The sequence below is a fragment of the Lampris incognitus genome, chromosome 13 (assembly GCF_029633865.1).
Source record: "Lampris incognitus isolate fLamInc1 chromosome 13, fLamInc1.hap2, whole genome shotgun sequence".
Classification (NCBI taxonomy): Eukaryota; Metazoa; Chordata; class Actinopteri; order Lampriformes; family Lampridae; genus Lampris; species Lampris incognitus.
Window position 1 is genome coordinate 49,436,090 of NC_079223.1, and position 20,914 is coordinate 49,457,003.

Below are 20,914 nucleotides of genomic sequence, written 5' to 3' on the forward strand. Positions count from 1 at the left end.
TGGACTGTGTTGTTGGCTGTTTTTTTTCCCCCTTTGTTCTGTTTTTGTATGTTTTTGGTGGTGTCGTTTTTGGAGGTTTTTGTGTTGTACTGCTGTGGGCTGGGGAAAACAGAATTTTGTTTCTTTTGTGTACGTAGTACATAATATGAAACGACAAACCTCCTGATTCAGGATTCTAGTTTAGCAATGAAACCTGGTCAGTCAATGGAAAGATAACTTGCAATCTACTTTTTATTCTCATTTGGTTATCTTTAATATCTACACAATGAAATGATTTAACAGACATTAGAAAAAGCAAGTTTCTTAATTGCGGGATAAGAGTTAATTTTTCCTTATTTCCACTACACCTAGACCCGCCACTAGAACTCCCCAGAACTACAAACCAGCACCAGTTCCTGGCCCCAGATTAGAGAGACACTCCTAAAAAAAAATTAAAAAAAAGAGAGAGAGAGAGAGAAAGCATCCAAGATCTTATGGACCATACCTGTCTGTTGTGCAACTGTCTGTCTACGTACACCTGCCCCTCAGTGATGTACCCCGTCAGATCAGGAATTGGATGGGTGATGTCTGTTAGAAAGAGGACCAAAACACAACAACACATACACAATAGTGTATCAAATCAAATTATATTCCAGAAAAAAATCCACTGTATATATTCAACATGAGACTGTGGCAGAGTGTTCTTAGTACGTCGGACTCAAACAATCACAAATTAAACCCTCAACCTAACTTGGGCCCTTATCCCCTTTGCCCACCCACTCACTGTCTTCTTATAATGTCGCTGTACAGTTGTATTATACAGGTGGATGTTAGATACACAAGCCAACGGAAACAGCACGGTTTACTGTAGAGTATGTCGAAAGTGAATCTAGAAGGAATACCTCCAGAAAGTTGGAATGCATTTCTCAGTCTTCTCAAGGTGCCATGGTCCTGACTCAAAGAAACACTAATTGAGGACAGTGCTCGTGATGTAACACCTGCACTCACAAACTCACAATGTAACATCTAATGGAGGTGGCTTTAGTGAAAGGCGGTGCAAACAAAATAGTGCCAACAAAATAGACCAGATTTCACAGCGGCCTAGCCCAGCAGTATTCACCTCTGTTCCAACGAGAGCTGTATGTATGCAGGGTGTTTTTCTACACCAGGTGACTAATTGGCACACCTTCAACCAGACAGAGGAGGACTAAATCATTGAAATCAGATGGTATAGTGTTGGGTTGGGATTCAAACCTGCATACACTGGCTCTCCATGGCCCATGGTTAAAAACCACTGGCCTTGCCCCTGTGTCCTTGACAGTGAGCAATTGCATCAGAATGTTTCATTTGCAGCGAATCTGCTCAAATACCAGTACATAATACTTTAACACTTCCAAATGGCCTTGTGTGATTGCAAGCCTTGGAGTGAGACACAAGGAACTGACACATCATATTACTCTGTTAATCCACCATAACAGATGAGGTTTACTACTTCTCAACATCAGTCACTTTACCAGTGAACTTTAATGTCCCGGAGCAGCTGAAGGCATTAAAACAGTATTATTCCTTGGATAACTTTATCTAGAATTTCAGTCAAAACAAGAACACCAAATGTAATGTTTTGAAAACCCAGCAGAGTAAAAAAAAAAAAAAAAAAAAAAAAACCTAGCTCAATCGCCACCCTGCTTTACCGGGAGATTCCCATTCAAACAGATAGGAGGTGGCTTTCAGGCATGCTGCTATAGTAATGGGAGGCATAAAGAATATGTCCTCTGTCCCAGAAAGTTGAATCGGTTCATCTGGACAACTTTTAGTGGGGGAAACGTATCACCCATCTAACGCCCCTTTTCCATTACATGGTACCGGCTCAACTCGACTCGATGAGCGTCGTTTTCCATTACCGTAACAGTACCTCCTCAGTGTAGCTGGTCTGATTTTGGTACCCACTCCAGTTTTGTTTTTTTTTTGGATCCTCAACAAAGGTGGTACCATAAAAGTCGTAACAGTTACCAAAATGCCGGTACTTTCCAGTAATGGAAAATGAGAAAGTCGAGCCGGTACCATGTAGTGGAAAAGGGGCATAAGTGACTTTGTCAGTCTCAACCGACTGCAGGTATCCTTTTCACAGAGGATTGGGGAATAGATGCAATCATTGCAACTGATTGCAATGATTGCATCTATTCCCCAATCCTCTTTGAATAGTACATATTGTCATTGTAACTCTAGTTAATGGTCACAGTAATTTTCATACAAAACAAATTCTTGGATTTGGTCGTTTGGCAACTGTGCTGTTTATAAGGTTGGAGACTGAAGAAGTCACTTAGATGAGTGATGAAACATTTCTCCCACTAAACGCTGTGTCCAGATGAACTGATTCAACTTTCTGTGATTTCCTTACCTGGATTATTGAGCATGTATCAAGACATTCTGACTCATTTCGGTGAGGATTGCCTTAAACCTTTACATGAGTACAAGTGAACGGCACATAAGATGGCAGACTATAGGAACCACTTGAGAGTCCGCCTCAGGTGCAGACAGAGCGGGATTACACCGAAGAGCCTGCAAATGAAATCTTCTGTCAAGGGCTACTGAGCTAACCAGATCCTCCAGAGGGCACAGCGCCAGCTGTTGAACGAATGGGTGAGACAAACTAATTTTACCATCAATGCTTTGAAAGCCAAAGAGGAGCAGATCTAACAGAGACTCAGGTCACGTCTAGATTAGACCACTTTCCAACGTGTGATTGAGCTCACAGCACAACATGGAAAGTCGAAAACCAGGCAGCAAAAGAAGTTTGACCTACTTGCTGCAAGCCAGAGACATTGGCAGACAATGGACGGCGCCCTCAGCGGCAGACGGAGACATGGATGCCAGACACACGCCGACAATGTGGACAAGTGAGTGAAGAATCTGTCCGACAGACAACTCACCCAGAAGGAGAAAGACATCCTTGCTAAGGCGCTGAATTCTGCTGTCGCGCCGAGGCAAATCCTGCTAGTGGAACTAATCACAGCCTCGGAATCAGTGATCCATAACAACGAAAATCACAGACCCGGAAGCAGAGCAACTGTGGACCAAAGTTTCAGCCTGCCTCAGCAATGTGAAGCCACCACCGTCCAACATCAGCAGAGATGAGAGTAATGCACTCACGACTTTCAGTAAGGACAATAACATCATCATCCTTCCAGTGGACAAAGGCAGATGCACTGTTTTAATAAACCAGACAGACTATCATGAGAAAGTTATGACGTTACTTAGCGACACAAACACTTATGAGCCCCTGAAATTAGATCCAGGCAGTGGTAACAAGAAAAAGGTGACGGATTGCCTGAAGCTGTTAGAACAGGACAATGCAACTGACAGAATTTTGTACCACAGATTATACCCAGGGGAAGCTACACCTAGTCTGTATGGTGTACCTAAGATACATAAAAAGAATATGCCTTTATGGCCTATTGTTAGCACGATTAACTCAGTGACCTATAACATCTCTAAGATTCTGGCATCTCTTCTTAACCAGTAGGCATTAACCAGTAGGCAGCAACGGGTTAAACGTTACATTCAGAACACTATGGCTTTTGTGGATCAGGTGAGGGACATCATTATGGAGGGGGATGAAACCATGGTCTCTTATGAGGTTAAGTTTCTTTCATGTGCGTTCCTGTTGATGAAGCAGTGGAGGTAGTCCATATGAAATTACAGGACGACCCCACCCTTAGCAATAGACCAGCGTACCCATGATGACCCCTCTCCACCGGCGAAAGCATCTACAGTGGGCATGCGAGTGTCAGAACTGGACCTTAGAGTAGTGGTAGAAGGCTGCCTGGCCCAATAAGTCCCGTTTTCTTTTAGATCATGTGGATGGCCTTGTACATGTGTGCCGTTTACTTGGGGAAATGATGGCACCAGGATGCACCATGGGAAGATGAGTGTGATGCTCTGGGCAATGTTCTGCTGGGAAACCCTGGGTCTGGCCATTCATGTGGATGTCAGTTGGCCATGTGCCACCTACCCAGACATCATTGTAGACCAGGTCTACCCCTTCATATCAATGGTATTCCCTGTTGGCAGTGGCCTCTTTCAGCAGGATCATGCACCCTGCCACATATTGTTCAAGAATGGGTTGAGGAAAATTAAGTGTTCAAGGTGTTGCCCTGGCCTCCAAATTCTACAGATCTCAATCCGATTGAGCATCTGTGGGATGCGCTGGATGGACAAATCCGATTCACGGCGGCTCCATCTTGCAACTTACAGGATTTGGAGGATCTGCTGTTAATGTTTTGGTGCCAGATACCACAGGACACCTTCAGGGGTCTATTAGAGTCCATGTCTTAGTGGGTCAGTGCTGTTTTAGCGGCACACGGAGGGCCAACAGTGTATTAGGCAGGTGGTCATAACGTTTTGGCTGATCAGTGTACAAACATACATCCACAAAAGAAAGCATGATTGCACCCCTAACAGTATATCAATGGGCAGTTGGGCACAGACACTTACACATTGAAAAAGCCAGTGTGCCATGACCAGACGAATGCCAAATGAATTTTGTCTCTGGTTGAGGTTTGATAGAGGGTTCCGTTTTGGAAATGGTTCCGAGATGATAAAATACCTGGATTCAATTAACTCAAAGTTCTCTTACTAAAATTTTTCCCCCAAATCCAAATCTTTGTTCTACCTTCAGTTGGTCTGGCATAATACAACCACATACTGTATTATAGTAAAAAGGTAATTAAATCTCTACTGAGGATCGATCAGCAAGTGATTATGTCATGCAAGTAAGTCTGCACCCACACAAGCAGCATGCTTTATTCCATTTACGTCTGATATCATGGTCAATCAGCAAAAACGGGAATCAAAAATAGTAAGTTGCTTTTTATTTTTATAATTTACCAAAAAAAAAAAAAAACATTGGGTTTGCATGAATTTGGATTTGATAAGAATATTTGATACTGGATTCAGATTCAATGAAAAGCTGTGGAACACCAGTTCCTACACTAAAACGGAGCAGCTCAACCTTGCTAGCAGTAACTGACGTATATATAAAGTGGACATTCATGTTCTACAGGAGAACAAGGCTATTTTAAAGTATTCCCAGGAAATGCTGACCGTCGTTAGGCATGGTGAGGATGGGGATCTGGGTGATGGAACCATTCCTGCCCTCCACTCGGCCAGCGCGCTCGTAGATTGTGGCCAGATCGGTGTACATGTAACCAGGGAAGCCACGGCGGCCCGGCACCTCCTCCCTGGCAGCAGACACCTGTTCAGGGTTAGGACAAGAGACATTCAGGGAAACATGATTGTGAAGAGATTTTTCTTTATTTCTATTCTCTCTCTCCTCCACTGCAGTGTTTGCTTTTGTGCCTCTTAACAATGTACAGTGGTGTTCAAGAAGATTCTAAGGGCCGACAGAGTTCGTGGTGAAGTGGTTGTTTAAGGAGGAGGATAGCAAAAATGACTATTTAATCATGTTTGGGCACAGTATGAGTTTTTGTTTTGTATTTACATATGTGTTATTCAGCAAGAACGTACAGCAAACGAAAGAAATTAATCATTTAATTTTAAAAACTGGGCTTCCCCCTTTACTCCTTCACATCACAGTTACATAAACAAGTCTAACAAGAGACCTTCCTGTTGGAGAGGCAGGAGAAGTATGCAGGATTTGTTTCCAGTAACCTTAGCATTTTCAGAGGAAACTGACAAAGGCTGGAAAGACTTTTTTCACCCCTGCCGTCCTAGAAAAACGACCAACAGCACATTTGTTCCCTAATAGTCTGGCAAATTAACTGGAGAAGAAAAATGCATCCTTGAATCTAGAGGTTGATGGGGACCAAACGCTTGTGAACTGTGGATTCAATGCAGAATTCAACCTTCTTATCCATGAATGGGAACAGAAGTTAAATGTTACATCCTCCTGGCTCCTCAGAAGTGGCAAAAAACACAAGGAGCTGCCTGAATCCACTACGCGGAAGTGCCAAGGTTAGGAAGTGAAAACGTAAGGAAGGAAAATGCTCTTTCATGTGCACCCGCATCATTCCACATCTACATCGTGCTGTCGGCATACTGACACGGCAAAGTGTACAAAATAAAAGGAAGATTATACCGACATGCATAAAAGATTGGAGGCAGCTGGAGGCCTCGTCACAGATGAAAAAAAGAGTGGAAGCTAGAACCAAGCTTAGGAGGATAATTAAGTTAAGGTATACCCTGCAAGACTGAAGGACACACTATCCCTGCCTTCAGTAAGGAACAGGAATTAGTGAGTGTATCATCCATCTGCCAACAACACCAACACCACCAACAACAACTTACCAGATGTTTAGCACTGATGCTCCCAATGTCTATGAACAAATTCTGGTGTAACAAATACACCTATGCGAGGGTTTTTCCTCAGATGATTCAGAAACAAATCAAGCAGTTTATAGATCTACTGAAAATATGTTGGGCAAGTCAAGTCAATTTTATTTGTATAGACCAATATCACAAATTACACATTTGCCTTAAGGGGCTTTACAGCAACACAACATCCCATCCTTAGACCCTCGTATCGGACAAGGAACAACTCCCTAAAAATAAAAACCTTCAAGCCTCCTACAGACTGTGAGATTTTAGCAGTCCTATAAGTTCACTGCAAGCCACACTGTGCGATATGGATCTAATAAACTTGCGTACGACATCAAGTGTGATGTGTGTAGACTGTACGATGATAACACTACCGAATCCCAGGCTACGACACAAGTCCATAAAAACGTCATCAGCGTGCGTGCCGCATCAGCGCACGTAATCAATCTACACCGCTGGTACAGCAACATGACGCCAAGCAGGAATCCAGTCCTTTCAGTAATCGCCGCAGCTCGTTTTGTTGCTCATTTTGTTGCTTGTTTTAGCTCGTTTTGTTGAATCCATCACATTTGGGTAACAGATAATAACAGTCTGTTTGTGTTTAGCACCAGCAAAGATTGTGCATGGCTTCAATCAGTGCTTCATTTCTTTTCTTTTTTTTCTTTTTTTAAATTTATTTCTGATTTTTCCCTTTTTCTCCCAATTTAGTGGCCGATCAATCCCTATTTTAATTCAAACACCTACCCTCGTAATGCATGCATTCGCCAACTGCATCTCTCCGGCCGGCAGTCTCAAATGAGACGCCTCCCCACTTTCGTGACAAGGCAAATCCAGGCCGAACCACTGCTTTTTCTGACACACACACAGACGTATTCATGTGATGAGCACAAGCCGACTCCGCCCCCTCCCGAAGACAGCATTGCCAATTATCGCTGCTTCATCGAGTCCGGCCATAGTCGGATCTGACGAGACCGAGGCGTGAACCCCGGTCCCCAGTGGGCAACTGCATCAACACAAAGCCGATGCTTAGACCGCTACACCACCGCGGACTCAGTGCTTCATTTCTATTGGTTGGTTAGTAGACGTAGGTTGTAGCAGCAGTCACATTGTGAGATGGTCCTCCTACATTTCTGACACTGTCAGACTTTTGTCCAAGCTTATCTTCGGTCGCAAGACTGTAGTAACGGCCAGTCTTTGAACCTGTCTCACAGTGCGACGCAGGACCACCGTTTTGGAGCCACGACCAAAGATATCTCCACGTTAAGTCATCTCTCATCTGAGACGGCCCACATCACACAGTCCGTAGGAGGTTTAACAGGGAGAAAGAATAGGAAGAAACCTCAGGGAGAGCAACAGAGGAGGGATCTCTCTCCCAAGACGGACAACGTGCAACAGATGTTGCGCGTTGTTTCTGATGAATCCTCCTGTAGACAGGGTGGGTGCATCAGCAGTTACTGGCTACTGGTACATTTCAACACAGTACTTGTGAACAGACTGACCACAACTAAGATATCGGTCTGTCTGCTCATACCATCTAAAGAAAGACAAGAACAAGGGTACCAAATCAGGAAATAGTACTCATCTGTACACGTACACGTTTCAGTTTGGTGCCAAGTGAGTAAACATGCAAGTACACCGCCCTGAGATTGTAGGAGTCTAAAATATCAATCCCCTTCCTTCCATCTCTGTTTTTGTTCTAGCTCAACATGAAATAGTTTGGCACAGTAGAAGACGTGTTTTCCATACTGTTTACCACATTCCTTTAATGGCTTTCAACATTCCTTTTAGAGAATGGCGAGTACCTTACACTGAAATTGTATACACTGGATAACTTTGGTTTTAATAAATACCTCTTTAAGTTTGTTCAAAAGTGTGCTCTGATGTCCTGCTAATTCCCAGCCTTGTTGAATTCATCTACGTCATGTTATCTATGGCAACAACGATGATGCAAGTTGTCAAGATTAGTCAAATTGTTACTTTTTTCTTGGATCTTTCATCCTTTAATTTTTCACCATTTTCACACTTAATCTAAATATTTTCATCATGTGGTGCCTACTTGATTTTTCTTGCTTCGTGAGTGTGATGCTTGCCTTCAGTCGATGGTTAAACCACTGTTTGAATAAGCTGCATTACTGTACCTCTCGGAGAGCCTCAGCGTAGGAGCTCATGTCAGTCAGGATGACCAGGACGTGTTTCTCACACTGGTACGCCAGGTACTCAGCTGTGGTCAGCGCGAGGCGTGGCGTGATGATGCGCTCGATGCTGTTTGGTGAAGAAAACAAAATGACTCCACTGAACACACACAATTTCCGAGTAGAATACACTTGAAAACAGTATCCCCTAAATGAACTCGGCTAAAATTCTATACAAATTAATAAAATGGGAAACTACACAAAATTGTGTAGTTTGCCACTAGTGTCGACATGAGCTGAAAGGTGTCGTTTCGACTTCATCAGAAACTTGCTGGTGGAATCTTACGTGGGGTCATTGGCCAAGTTCAAGAACAGGCAGACGTTGTCCATGGAGCCGTTTTCTTCAAAGTCTGACTTGAAGAAGCGGGCGGTCTCCATGTTGACCTGAAGGACAAATATGGCATGTTTAAAAAGTCGTGTGCCATACCTCAGAACACTAACAAAAGCAACCACATCACCTCTGCCTACAGCGACAGCTTTAACTGGGATCCCTCGGTGCAACTTCACCACCCACTTGAAAAATAATTCTGCAATAGAAACCTTAATTTGGTTTTACATACTACTTAGTTACCAAAACGTACTCGCGTGTAAGCACGTGTACGCCAGATGGTGTTTTTTACCATCTCCATTTAAAGTGCTATTTCCCCTTTAATACAAGCTCTTTTTAAAAATGTATAACCCAGCACACACATGTCCACATCCCTATTCACGGCAGTCTTCCAGTCTGCATTGCATTTCTACTGAACTGCTAGTCTTACAACAGCAGCTCGCCAATGAGCGGGGGGCTCGGGTGTGGGTTGTAGATTAAGATTTAGTGAGTCAAGCAGAGGTGTGTGTGTGTGTTTGTGTGTGTGTGTATGTGTTCGCTACAGGTCACCCTGTCAAAATTGGGGATTAGAATCGACAAGAGGAGCAGCTGAGGCAGCAAGAATTCGATACCGCCCGGCTGAGGGTGTTAAAGGTTCTGCTGAATTAGTAACCTGTTGACACGGCCAGAGGATCTGCTCACAGGGGCAGAAGTAAGAGGAAGGACTTAAACACTAAGTTACCTGGTGAATGCCAGACAGGCGGATGGTTTTTGTGTGTCTGTGTGTGTGTGAAGATAGGATATAATGGAAGGGTTAAGGGAAGATGTGAGTGGCTACAATGTGTGTGTGTGTGTGTGTGTGGGGGGGGGTGCAGATAAAAGAAAAAAGGGTCCCAACACACTCACCCCCATGGCTGCAAAGACTATGGCGAAGTTTTCTGCACTGTAGTCCATCACATCCTTGGACTTCTGCACGAGGCCAGCCTGGCGACAGATCTGGGCTGCAATCTGAGGACGGAGAAACACAGGGAACAGACATAAAACACAGCACGAGAGATCTCTGGGCTGTCGTGTTAAACGCTGGCCCAGCCGGCAGACTGTTTAAAACACTCTGGCACAAGCAATCCCGCACACCGTCTACTTAGAAGAGCTGGAATGAGTGTGTGTCTGTGTGTGTCTCTGACGGTGTACATTTCTCTGCGTATAAGCGAGTGTGTGAATTAGTGAATAGTTTTGTGCACAACATGATGAATGGAATGTGGATGGGGTTATGGGGTGTGTGTGGGGGAATTTCACGCTTATCACTTAAGGTAATGGTCAGTGTCTGCTGAGCCGGCCTGACCCCTCCGTGCACCCAGAGCCGAGACACCTGGCCCATAAAGGAGAGCGCCGCACCAGCGACCTTCGTGACATGTTGCTAATGAAACGACAAGCTGGGTTTTTAACACGATGCCAGTGGCATGACAAGTGAGCGGCCATCATTAGGCGGACGAGGTGCACCCTGTCTGGCAGCTCCTACAGTACGACTAGTCATCAATGTGCCGCTCCTTTCAGCTGTCCTCCTTTTGATCAGGCATGTGTGAAACGGGGAAGAAAGTGGATGGCTTGGATGGGCTTTGGGATCAAAACGCAGTTGGTCATGAGAAGTGTGATCGTTCAACAGCTTTGTTAAGTCCCGTTTACAAACATTTTGGATTAAAAAAAAAGGGGGGGACCCTTTCTGTTTTTGGGGCTAAACTGTCAAATGAACCGCTCTAAATTTTGCAAATTCCCTGTATTTCCTTGCTCATCTTCAACTTCCCTGTTTTACATGACCAGCAACAAGGTGAACCGACAGGGCAATATGAAATTATCATTATGATTATCACTGGCGACTGTGTACAACATCTGTGTACATGTGCAAAAATTCAACGTTTAAGAATCCAACTGAGGTTCATCACATTGAAGTGTTTGGTAATGTAAAGTATATCAATCAGAAACTAATTTTCACATAATACTCCTTTTTTCACACCTCATGTTAGATAAACTTAAGGCACTAGATTCTCATTATCATTAATTTAGACAACAAAATTATACTTGACAATGTCCAAATTTCATCCTGATTATCATTATCATTTATCCACTGAAAGAGGATAAATGATAATATTGAACAACGTTCGTATTCGTGCTACTACCAAAACAGCAAGTCGGATGTAGGGCAGTGTGTGGTTACAGCACATTAAAGGTCAAGACAAGGCTGTTTGCAAACAAATAACTCTGGTGACAGGTCGACCAGCCCAAGCATTATGAGCCTCACTGACCGGGCAACAGATCCAATACTAATCACCGCCAGTCACAAGATAGTCTAATCCCTCTCTGGCCACAAGGTCAGATCACTTTAATTCAGTTACCAGCTCAACCACACAGCCACTGCTGTATGGACCCACACCACCGCCGAATGCATCGTCCGTTTGAAAAAAGAGGCAACATAAAATTCAATGTGGAATAAAATCTAAAACTGAAAAAACTATCTTGGTAAATAAAGAAACTATTTAATTAAATATCAGGGTTGTTCCTGGCTCACATTAAGGCAGAGGTGGTACCATCCTCATGAGCACACACGTGCATGTGTGGCGGGCCTTCGGCTGGCTCAGGCAAACACTTCGTCTTTTACAAGCAGCGTATTTCAGGAGTTCTAATGATTTTATGATTGAAGAAAATGAATATTTCCACGTCAAAGCATATTTTATTTAAAAAAATAAAGGTGCCCTGTTCAACACTAAATTAAATACAGCATAAATGCTAATGTGTTAATTTACACAATTTTTTTTTCCAAATGTATTTCTAGTTTTCCCCCTTATCCCACCAGATTAACCCAATAGCATATGGCCGGAACTCTTGTGGAATAACTCCCCTGGCTCACGTTTCCACAGGAAGGAGATAGGCGTAACACCAGCTTCCTTCAAACTCGTGTCGGCTGCTCTCGCTATTTTACACGCAGAGGCCTCGCATGGATTGCATCACCCTCAGGCCGCGAAGGAGGCGTAGGGAGAATGCTTTCGGTTGCTTGGCTGCCTGCAGGCGCCCGGGTGGGCCAGAGGGGTCGCTGGAGAACGACGAGTCCCCGAACACTACACCGATCTACACCCACTATCCCTCGGGTAAGGGTGGCCTAATGAAGGCCTTACCCCGTGGACGCTCTGGCCGTGACCGGTTTAATTTACACACTTAACAGCGAGGTTGTTTAAAATTAAATATAACATAAGCTACTGTTTTCATTTAAAGCTCACACGGGCCCTCTTGCAGTGTACTTGAACATAAATTTCACATAAAAGCCGTTGCTTTAACTTACACTTCTCACAACTGGAAACTTCTGGAAAACTGCAGCTCTTTTTCCCTCTTTGCCAGTTTTGGCAGCGCCTTTCCCGGTGCACTGTGTTGATTACGATACAGCGCCACCACATCGGCGACGGCGTAATGCCGCAACTGCAGTTTAAAGTGACAACTCCACCGTGCGCACGGCTCGTTAGAAACCAGCGTCTCTCATTATAACACGGCTGAGCGCTGGAGGCGGGACGGGGTATGACGGAGGCGGGATGGGGTATGACGGAGGAGGCCGCCTCGCCATTCTCCATGCAGGAAAAACCCCGCATAAGTCGAATTTAAAAGCAGTTTGAGCAGAACAGATTGAAATTCAAACTGGTTAGCTCGCTTGTTTGTTAGCTATGTTAGCATGTGTCCAGGTATGCTGATTTAAATATTAGCTGCATTAGTCGAGATGATGACAGTCATTATCTCTCACTTAATGTTACTATGCCTTTAAGCCCCCCCCAGTGGCTCGGCAGCTTAGGGACAGTGAATCTAGTTCAGGTTTTGAGCTGGTTGGACTCCACACTGCTGGGCCACCACATGATCATCATGCCAGTTTCTCTCGGTTCTCGTTTTACAGAAGTGAATACCGGCGGCTGCTCGTGTCACACCAACATGAATGCCATGTGTGAATAGTTGTGTCATTTATGTTAAAGCACTACAGCTTTTGTAGTCATGAGAACTTGAGAACATGATTTTGGCATTGTAAGACGGGATCAGCATTTCTACATAGTCCTTGAGGAGGGAGGTGAAAATGATTGGAGATGTGAAAGATGCTGGAACCTCTTGGGTTTTGAAATTCTCCTTTTAGTTGAGGAAGATTAACGGTAGCCTTGTAAAAATCTGTTTAATCTGAACTCTGGAGTGGACCAAATAATTCAAATTCTCCCAAAGCAGCAGCTTTCTTTGCAGCCACGTTCCAATGGCCACTATCTGACGTTGGCCAACTTAAACTAGCATATCATAAACCAAACAATACACAGAAGCTGCGTCAAAGCATTGAATCCAGGGGCATCTGGGAGGCGTACTAGTCTATTCCATTGTCTACCAACACACGAATCGCTGGTTCGAATCCCCGTGTTACCTCCGGCTTGGTCAGGCATGTTTGTGGGTGGGAAGCCGGATGTGGGTATGTGTCCTGGTTGCTGCACTAGCGCCTCCTCTGGTATGTTGGGGCACCTGTTCGGGGGGGAGAGGGAACTGGGAGGAATAGTGTGATCCTTCCACAAGCTACGTCCCCCTGGAGAAACTCCTCACTGTCAGGTGAAAAGAAGTGGCTGGTGACTCCACATGTATGGGAGGAGACATGTGGCAGTCTGCAGCCCTCCCCAGATCAGTAGAGGGGGTGGAGCAGCGACCGGAACGGCTCGGAAAATAGGGTAACTGACCAAGTACAATTAGGGAGAGAAAGGGAAAAAAAGAAAAAAAAAACATTAAATCCAGCTGGCAATGGATGATAATTCTCAATCTATAACTGCTACCTAATCCAGCGTCATATCCACCCAGCCTACATAAATAAGCTGCTGTCTTTGAGAACTGCTGAGCAATCTGTCATCAAGTGGAACATCTTAATTCAGTCGATGCTGCAACAGCACAAATTACTCTGCAAGTTGTTCCTATTAGGTCTTGGAGTGGAGTGGAGAGCCATTTCCCTATGAAGAAGTGGAAGTCAGACAGCCGTCGTGTGACGCTGACTCAGACAGGAAGCACACAAACAGGCTGAATCATGTCACTCTGCAACAATGCCATTATCCCACTAGGATCACGGCTTCAACAAAGACAGTGTCAGATGTAAGGCATTGCTATTATCGAGACTAAGCACATCCAGAACACGTTCAGAACGCTGAGGCCGTGTGTCCAGTGTCGGCCTGGAAAGAAATAAAAAGTGCCATCTATATTTCCATCTTCTTGTCTATGGAGAGGTAGCACTCTGAGCACTGTTGACCAAACGCAGGGACCTGATCTGTTTTTAGAGTTTAGCACAATGAGTGCTCCACCTCTTCACAAAGATGAGACAATTTCAACTTTTGTTCAAGTGCACGGCTCATTAACGTCATTTGACACGGATGGAGGAGGACAGAGGAAAAACCGAAGCTAGACACACTATCAAAGTAGAGAGGAAAAACAAAAAATAATCACCTTTTATTTCTTTCACTGTATTTAATAACTTTTCCCTTCTGGTTCAAACTGATAAACCTTTATTGGCAGCTGTGTATTCCTACTACGTTTCAAGGCCAGAGGCACTGGGGAGCGCTCTGACATATCCAGAGTTCACTCTCTATTGCAAGTCGATGTTGCAAGTTAACATTTTTGCTTGTGATTTTCTCCACCAGCTCCTGTGGACAGTCCTCGTGGTCTCACCTACCTCATTGTGGGGCAGCCCAGCAGCAGAGAAAATGGGGATCTTCTGTCCTCTGGCAATGCTGTTCATGCCATCGATAGCAGAGATGCCTGTCTGGATCATTTCCTCTGGGTAGATACGGCACTGAGGATTGATAGGCTGGCCTGTGGGACACAGAAAATTAAAGGCTCAGCTGGAGACATGATTGACAGACCTTTCCCCTGTTCATTTGTAGGTTAACTTAGCATTACGAATGTTAATACTCCTTCCACAAAGAAATGTTCTAGATAACCATCACTCATCACAACAATGCTGCAGACAAAAATGTCTGCTTAAAACCCTTCCTGGAAACCCTGCATCTTCTGTAAAAATACACTGGCCCCTTCTCTGTGACAGAAGAGCCTAGACAGGACCGGTGAGTCATCTCACCACTAGACAGGAACGAGACGACGCGTTGGAAAGAATGGGGTGCAAAGGTCAGTGATGCACTGGTGTGGTGATCACATGAAAGGCACTCATAAACCCCTTCCACACACGCCACCTAGCCCCCTCAGGTTTACACACCAGGCTCCTGCGTCAACACGAGCCGGAGTCGGTATTTCATACAAGCTGTGTCGGCAATCTGCCCACTCAGTACCTTGTAATATTTACACAAAGACTACCAGATGTCCAGGGGTTGAACAAAAGCCATCAGACTACTGCAGTAATCTTTTTTTTTTTTGGGGGGGGGGGGGGGTTCCCCCTTTTCTCCCCAATTGTATCCGGCCAATTACCCCACTCTTACGGGCCGTCCCGGTCATAGTTCCACCCCCTCTGCCAATCCGGGGAGGGCTGCAGACCACCACATGCCTCCTCCGATACATGTGGAGTCACCAGCCGCTTCTTTTCACCTGACAGTGAGGAGTTTCACCAGGGGGGCGTAGCACGTGGGAGGATCACGCTATTCCCCCCAGTTCCCCCTCCCTCCCGAACAGGCGCCCTGACCGTCCAGAGGAGGCGCTAGTGCAGCGACCAGGACACATACCCACATCCGGCTTCCCACCCACAGACACGGCCAATTGTGTCTGTAGGGCCGCCCGACCAAGCCGGAGGTAACACGGGGATTCAAACCGGTGATCCCCATGTTGGTAGGCAATGGAATAGACCGCCACGCTACCCGGATGCATTACTGCACTCATCTTACATAAACACTTAATGAGCAGGCAAACCAATCACATGGCACATATCCACATCTGGCCAGCAAGATGCCACATCACATGACATGCTGACTGGCAGCACCACTTCCTGTTCAGACTGGTAACAAAGTATTTCTGTTTGGACGAAGTGGACACAAGTCCTGACTACTCCCCCTAAACACCAAAAGTGTTAGTCTACGTTCTCTGCCATGTCTGCTCATGAACACACACACACACACACGCTTCTGTCTCACCACAACACAAGTTTATTCTCTTCTCACAATCCACAGTAATTTGGATGTTTTTGTCCTTTTTGTGTGTAATGGTGTCGTTTTGTATTTTTATGTGATATGTTGTTATATATTTTTATGTGTAATGTTGTCGTTTTGTGTTTCTATGTGTAATGTTGCCGTTTTGTATATATGTGTAATGTTGCCATTAAGTATTTTTATGTGTAAGATTATTATGTATTTTATGTGTAATGTCGTTATGTGTTTTTATGTGTAATGTTGTTGTTCTATATTTGTATGTGTAATGTTGCCGTTTTGTATTTCTATGTGTAAGGTTATTATGTGTTTTTGTGTGTAATGTCGTTATGTGTTTTTATGTGTAATGTTGTTATATACTTTTATGTGTAATGTTGTTATATATTTTTATGTGTAATGTTGCCGTTTTGTATTTCTATGTGTAAGGTTATTATGTGTTTTTATGTGTAATGTTGTGTTTTTACGTGTAATGTTGTTATATATTTTTATGTGTAATGTCATTATGTATGTTCATGTGTAATGTCGTTATATGTTTTTATGTGCAATGTTATGTGTTTTTACGTGTAATATTGTTATATATTTTTATGTGTAATGTTGTTATGTATTTTTATGTGTAATGTCGTTATGTGTTTTTATGTGTAATGTCGTTATGTTTTTATGTGTAATGTTGTTATATATTTTATGTGTAACGTTGTTATTTTGTATTTTTATGTGTAATGTTGTCGTTTTGTCTTGTTTCACAAGAGGGGCACAGCAAGTGAAGTCCTTTCTTAAATAAAATGGTTTAGTGGGCTTGCTGAAGGTAGCCGTACTGGGGTCTGGGTGGTTTTACCTCCACACAGCCTCGTCATGCCACCAGCCTGAGCAGGGAGGTCAGTTCTTACCCATGATGTCCAGGTAGTCCTCAGCCAGCACACTGGGCCCGCGGTCGATGGGTTTGCCCGAGCCGTTGAAAACGCGTCCTAAAGAGCGGGGAGGTTTTTCTTTTAAGTGCAGTTTAAATCAGCCGTCATCTGATTAATAAACACTTGATTCACATAGAAGCTGCCTTCAAGGCTGATTACTGGGAAAAGAAACCATCAACGATATAAAAATTAATTAGATGACACTTCCCAGCACATGTGATCCATTCTGTTGTGTGTCAGATGCTCACAGATGAAAGTGGCTACGACGACTCTCGTAGCGTCTACAAGTAACGGTTTAAACCCATGGCTGCGATTAATGATCCTTCAGCAACAAAGGCAGGTTTACTTTCTGCTGCTATTCAGACCGTGTGACCTTGTGCTGTGCTGAGACGCTCAGCCCGAGACATTCAGCAATAGTCACACAGAGGTCAGGCAGCGGCCTCAATGGGTTCAATATAACGTTTTGTCCTCCTCGTCTTTACCAAGGAGGAGAAAACACACAGAGGAAATCAGGGTATTGAAGGAAAATATAACGGAATATGCAGCTTTCAAAGCACGCTGAAAGCACAGCTAATAGCTCAGACACTGATTAGGTATCTCCACCATGTGCAGAACAGATGGAGACAACTGCAGACGGGGATGAAAGCCTCCATGGCTCTAAGGACCAATGTAATGGTGGACCAATCAGAGGGGCTTTACCGCTTTACTCTGGCGGGCTCTGTCACAATGTCATTTCATCCTTTTTTCTTATTTTCCCCCCTTTTTTCCCCAATTGTACCCCACCCCCCTCTGCTGATCCGGGGAAGGCTGCAGACTACCACATGCCTCCTCGGATACATGTGGAGTCGCCAGCTGCTTCTTTTCACCTGACATTGAGGAGTTTCACCAGGGGGACGTAGCGCGTGGTAGGATCACGCTATTCCCCCCAGTTCCCCCTCCCCCCTGAACAGGTGCCCCGACCGACCAGAGGAGGCGCTAGTGCAGCGACCAGGACATATACCCACATCCGGCTTCCCACCCACAGACACGGCCAATTGTGTCTGTAGGGATGCCCGACCAAGTCGGCGGTAACACGGGGATTCGAACCAGCGATCCCCATGTTGGAAGGCAACAGATTAGACCGCTACGCTACCCGGACGCCCCGATGTGATTTCATCTTTGCGACATCCATGCTCGTCTTACCCAGCATGTCCTCTGACACCGGTGTGCGCAGGATATCGCCCGTGAACTCGCACGCCGTCTTCTTGGCATCAATACCTGACGTCCCCTCAAACACCTGGAAGATAAATTTGATTAAAATCCACCAAATTAAACCACAGCAATGACAAACCTGTGGTTTGTTAAATACAAATGTTTAAAATTATTTAACTATACTGCAACAGTTGTAATTTAAACCAGCTTGGGTTTTAAGTCTCCTACAGACTGTGTGATATAACAAGCCACACTGTGTGATGTGGATCTAATAAACTTGGTACCACATCAAGTGTGATGTGTGTAGACTGTACCATGGTAACACTACTGAATCACAGGCTACGACACAAGTCCATAAAAGCGTCATCAGCGTGCGTGCCGCATCAGCGCGTGTCATCAGTCTGCGCCGCCGGTAGAGCAGCATGACGCCGAGCAGGAATCCAGTCCTTTCAGTAGTCGCCACAGCTGGTTCTGTTGCTCGCTGTGTTGAATCCAGGGCATTTGGCTCACACATGCTAACAGTGTGTCTGTTTGTGTTTAGCGCCAGCAGAGATTGTGCGTGGCGTTGACCAGGGCGTCATGTCCTGCTGCATTTCTATTGGTTGGTTAGTAGACGTAGTCGTAGCAGCGGTCACACTGTGAGATGGTTGTCCTACATTTCTGACACTGTCAGACTTTTGTCCCGGGTTGTCTTCGGTCACAAGACCGTAATAACAGCAGTCTCTGAACCTGTCTCACAGTGAACCTGTCTCACAGTGGACCTGTCTCACAGTGAACCTGTCTCACAGTGCGACGTAGGACCACCGTTTTGGTGCCACGACCAAAGATATCACCACGTTTAGTCATCGGTCATCTGAGATGGCCCACATCACACAGTCTGTAGGAGGCGTTAGTCAGTTTGGGCATGTCTCTTACCTGAACTACGGCCTTGCTTCCAATCACCTCCAACACCTGCCCACTCCTCTTGGTGCCATCAGGCAGAGTCAGGTGCACAATTTCAGCATATCTTGGGAACTGGTTTAAAGGCAGTCGGACAACAAGACATGAACACCTGCACATCAGTGCATTTCAGCTATCCTTGCAAACCGACAGTGAAAACAGTTGTCGTGTATTCATATGAATAACCTATATTTCAGTACTCAAATGGTTGCTGCTGAAATTTAACTGAATACACATTTTACTAATCTCCCCATGTCTGTTACTGCTCAAAGTGGAGCAGAATCAGATGATTTGTATAACATGTGTTTAAGTACCATGCACCACAATGAAGCTGGAGAGCAAGCGAGGACTTACTCCCACCGACAACGGCCCTTTGGTGACGGTGCCGTGTTCAAACCCACTAATCATGCTCACCTTCACATTGTCCAGGATCACCAGGGGTCCATTTACACCAGAAACAGTCGAGTACGCTGAAAAAGAGCAGTCCATTTAAGCATTCAACTTCTTAAGCACACACGAAAACATCAAGTTAAAGGTCTGAGGGAAAGATTCTTCTTCTCCCCGAAACAAAAGCCACCAATCAACAAGGATATAACCGGTCATTCTTTAAGACGACCACAGTACATGGAAGAACCTGGAATTCTTGTGGGGGGGATTTAATCAGCTTCTATGCACTTCCATGCCCAAATGTCATGGCCAGGCAAATGTCACCAACAATATTACAATCACTTTTGCACATGTTGTGTACATTACATCACATGTTGTGTACATTACATCACGTTGTGTAAATTACAACACATGTTGTGTACATTACATGTTGTGTACATTACATCACATATTGTGTACATTACATTACATGTTGTGTACATTAGTATTGTTGTTTTTAAATCGTATAGCAGGCTGCAGCATGCAGGCTGGTGCTGACTGATAAGGTCAGTGGTATTACCCACTAGCCTTCCACACTAATGTCACTGCCCTTTTCTCTAGTTTAACTGTGCAAATACTCCTGCCTACAGACACTGTGACAGACACACAGACAAGTTTAATAAATTGTGTCTGTAGGGATGCCTGACCAAGCCAGAGGTAACACGGGGTTTCGAACCGGCAATCCCCATGTTGGTAAGCAATGGAACAGACCGCCACACCACCCGCACACCTGACTTTTACTTCATTTTAGTTGATTCCTTAAGCTACAGCTGGCATAAACCACTTATATTATCTTCTTGTCTTCTCCTGCGGCAGGGGCTATGCATGGTCCTACACCACAGCGGACCGCTCAAAGCACTGCCTGCACCTCCTGCATGAGCGCTTCTTGCCGTCTGGGTGGGCCATTTAGGCACACTTCAGTCTAATTTAAAAAAGCACCCACAAGCAAATACCCATCACAGACAAAACTGCTTCATCAGCCAAGCAAGTCTTGGAATTGTTACGAGGGATGAGGACCAACCAAAAACCTGGTCACCCAGCAGGTTACTGACTGAGGAATGTGTTTAAATACTGACTGTTCACTGAACTATGAAGACACTTTGACCAAATACATGGCAGCACTGTTAAATGCAAAGTTTACATTTACATTCAGGAACATGCAAATAGGATTCTGAGAAACTGGCTGAGAAATCCCTTATGGTTAAGGACTCGTCCCTTTCTGATCATTTTTGTGTACTAGTGCTCAATTTATGGAGGCGACAACGTCACCGACCATGACTACAGAGACAGTCGATGTACTCCTGGATCATTTCAACTTGAAAATGTTGAACGTCGTGGATGTTGTTGCACGAGCAAGGGTCAAGAAAACTTTGAGCCAACAGAAGGCACCATGGAGAAATACCGTAACGGCAAAAGCCCTGAAAAGAAATGCAGGAAATCCGAAGGCAAGTAGAGAAAAACTAAACTTCAGATCCACTAGTCCACTCTATAGCAAAGCATTTCTAGTTT

General features: G+C 44.7%; 1 protein-coding gene across 1 annotated transcript in view; it reads right to left on the reverse strand.

The window, feature by feature from the left end:
- atp6v1ba (ATPase, H+ transporting, lysosomal, V1 subunit B, member a) overlaps positions 1-20,914 on the reverse strand; it is a 60,898-nt gene that overhangs the window by 11,338 nt on the left and 28,646 nt on the right. Inside the window, exons 2-11 of the mRNA XM_056291545.1 lie at positions 19,394-19,449; positions 18,956-19,054; positions 18,032-18,125; positions 16,829-16,906; positions 14,528-14,667; positions 9,721-9,822; positions 8,794-8,891; positions 8,454-8,577; positions 5,083-5,233; positions 485-567 (exon numbers count right to left, since the gene is read on the reverse strand). Of these exons, the coding sequence (XP_056147520.1) occupies positions 485-567; positions 5,083-5,233; positions 8,454-8,577; positions 8,794-8,891; positions 9,721-9,822; positions 14,528-14,667; positions 16,829-16,906; positions 18,032-18,125; positions 18,956-19,054; positions 19,394-19,449 (1,025 nt within the window). The remainder of the gene's footprint in view (positions 1-484; positions 568-5,082; positions 5,234-8,453; positions 8,578-8,793; positions 8,892-9,720; positions 9,823-14,527; positions 14,668-16,828; positions 16,907-18,031; positions 18,126-18,955; positions 19,055-19,393; positions 19,450-20,914) is intronic.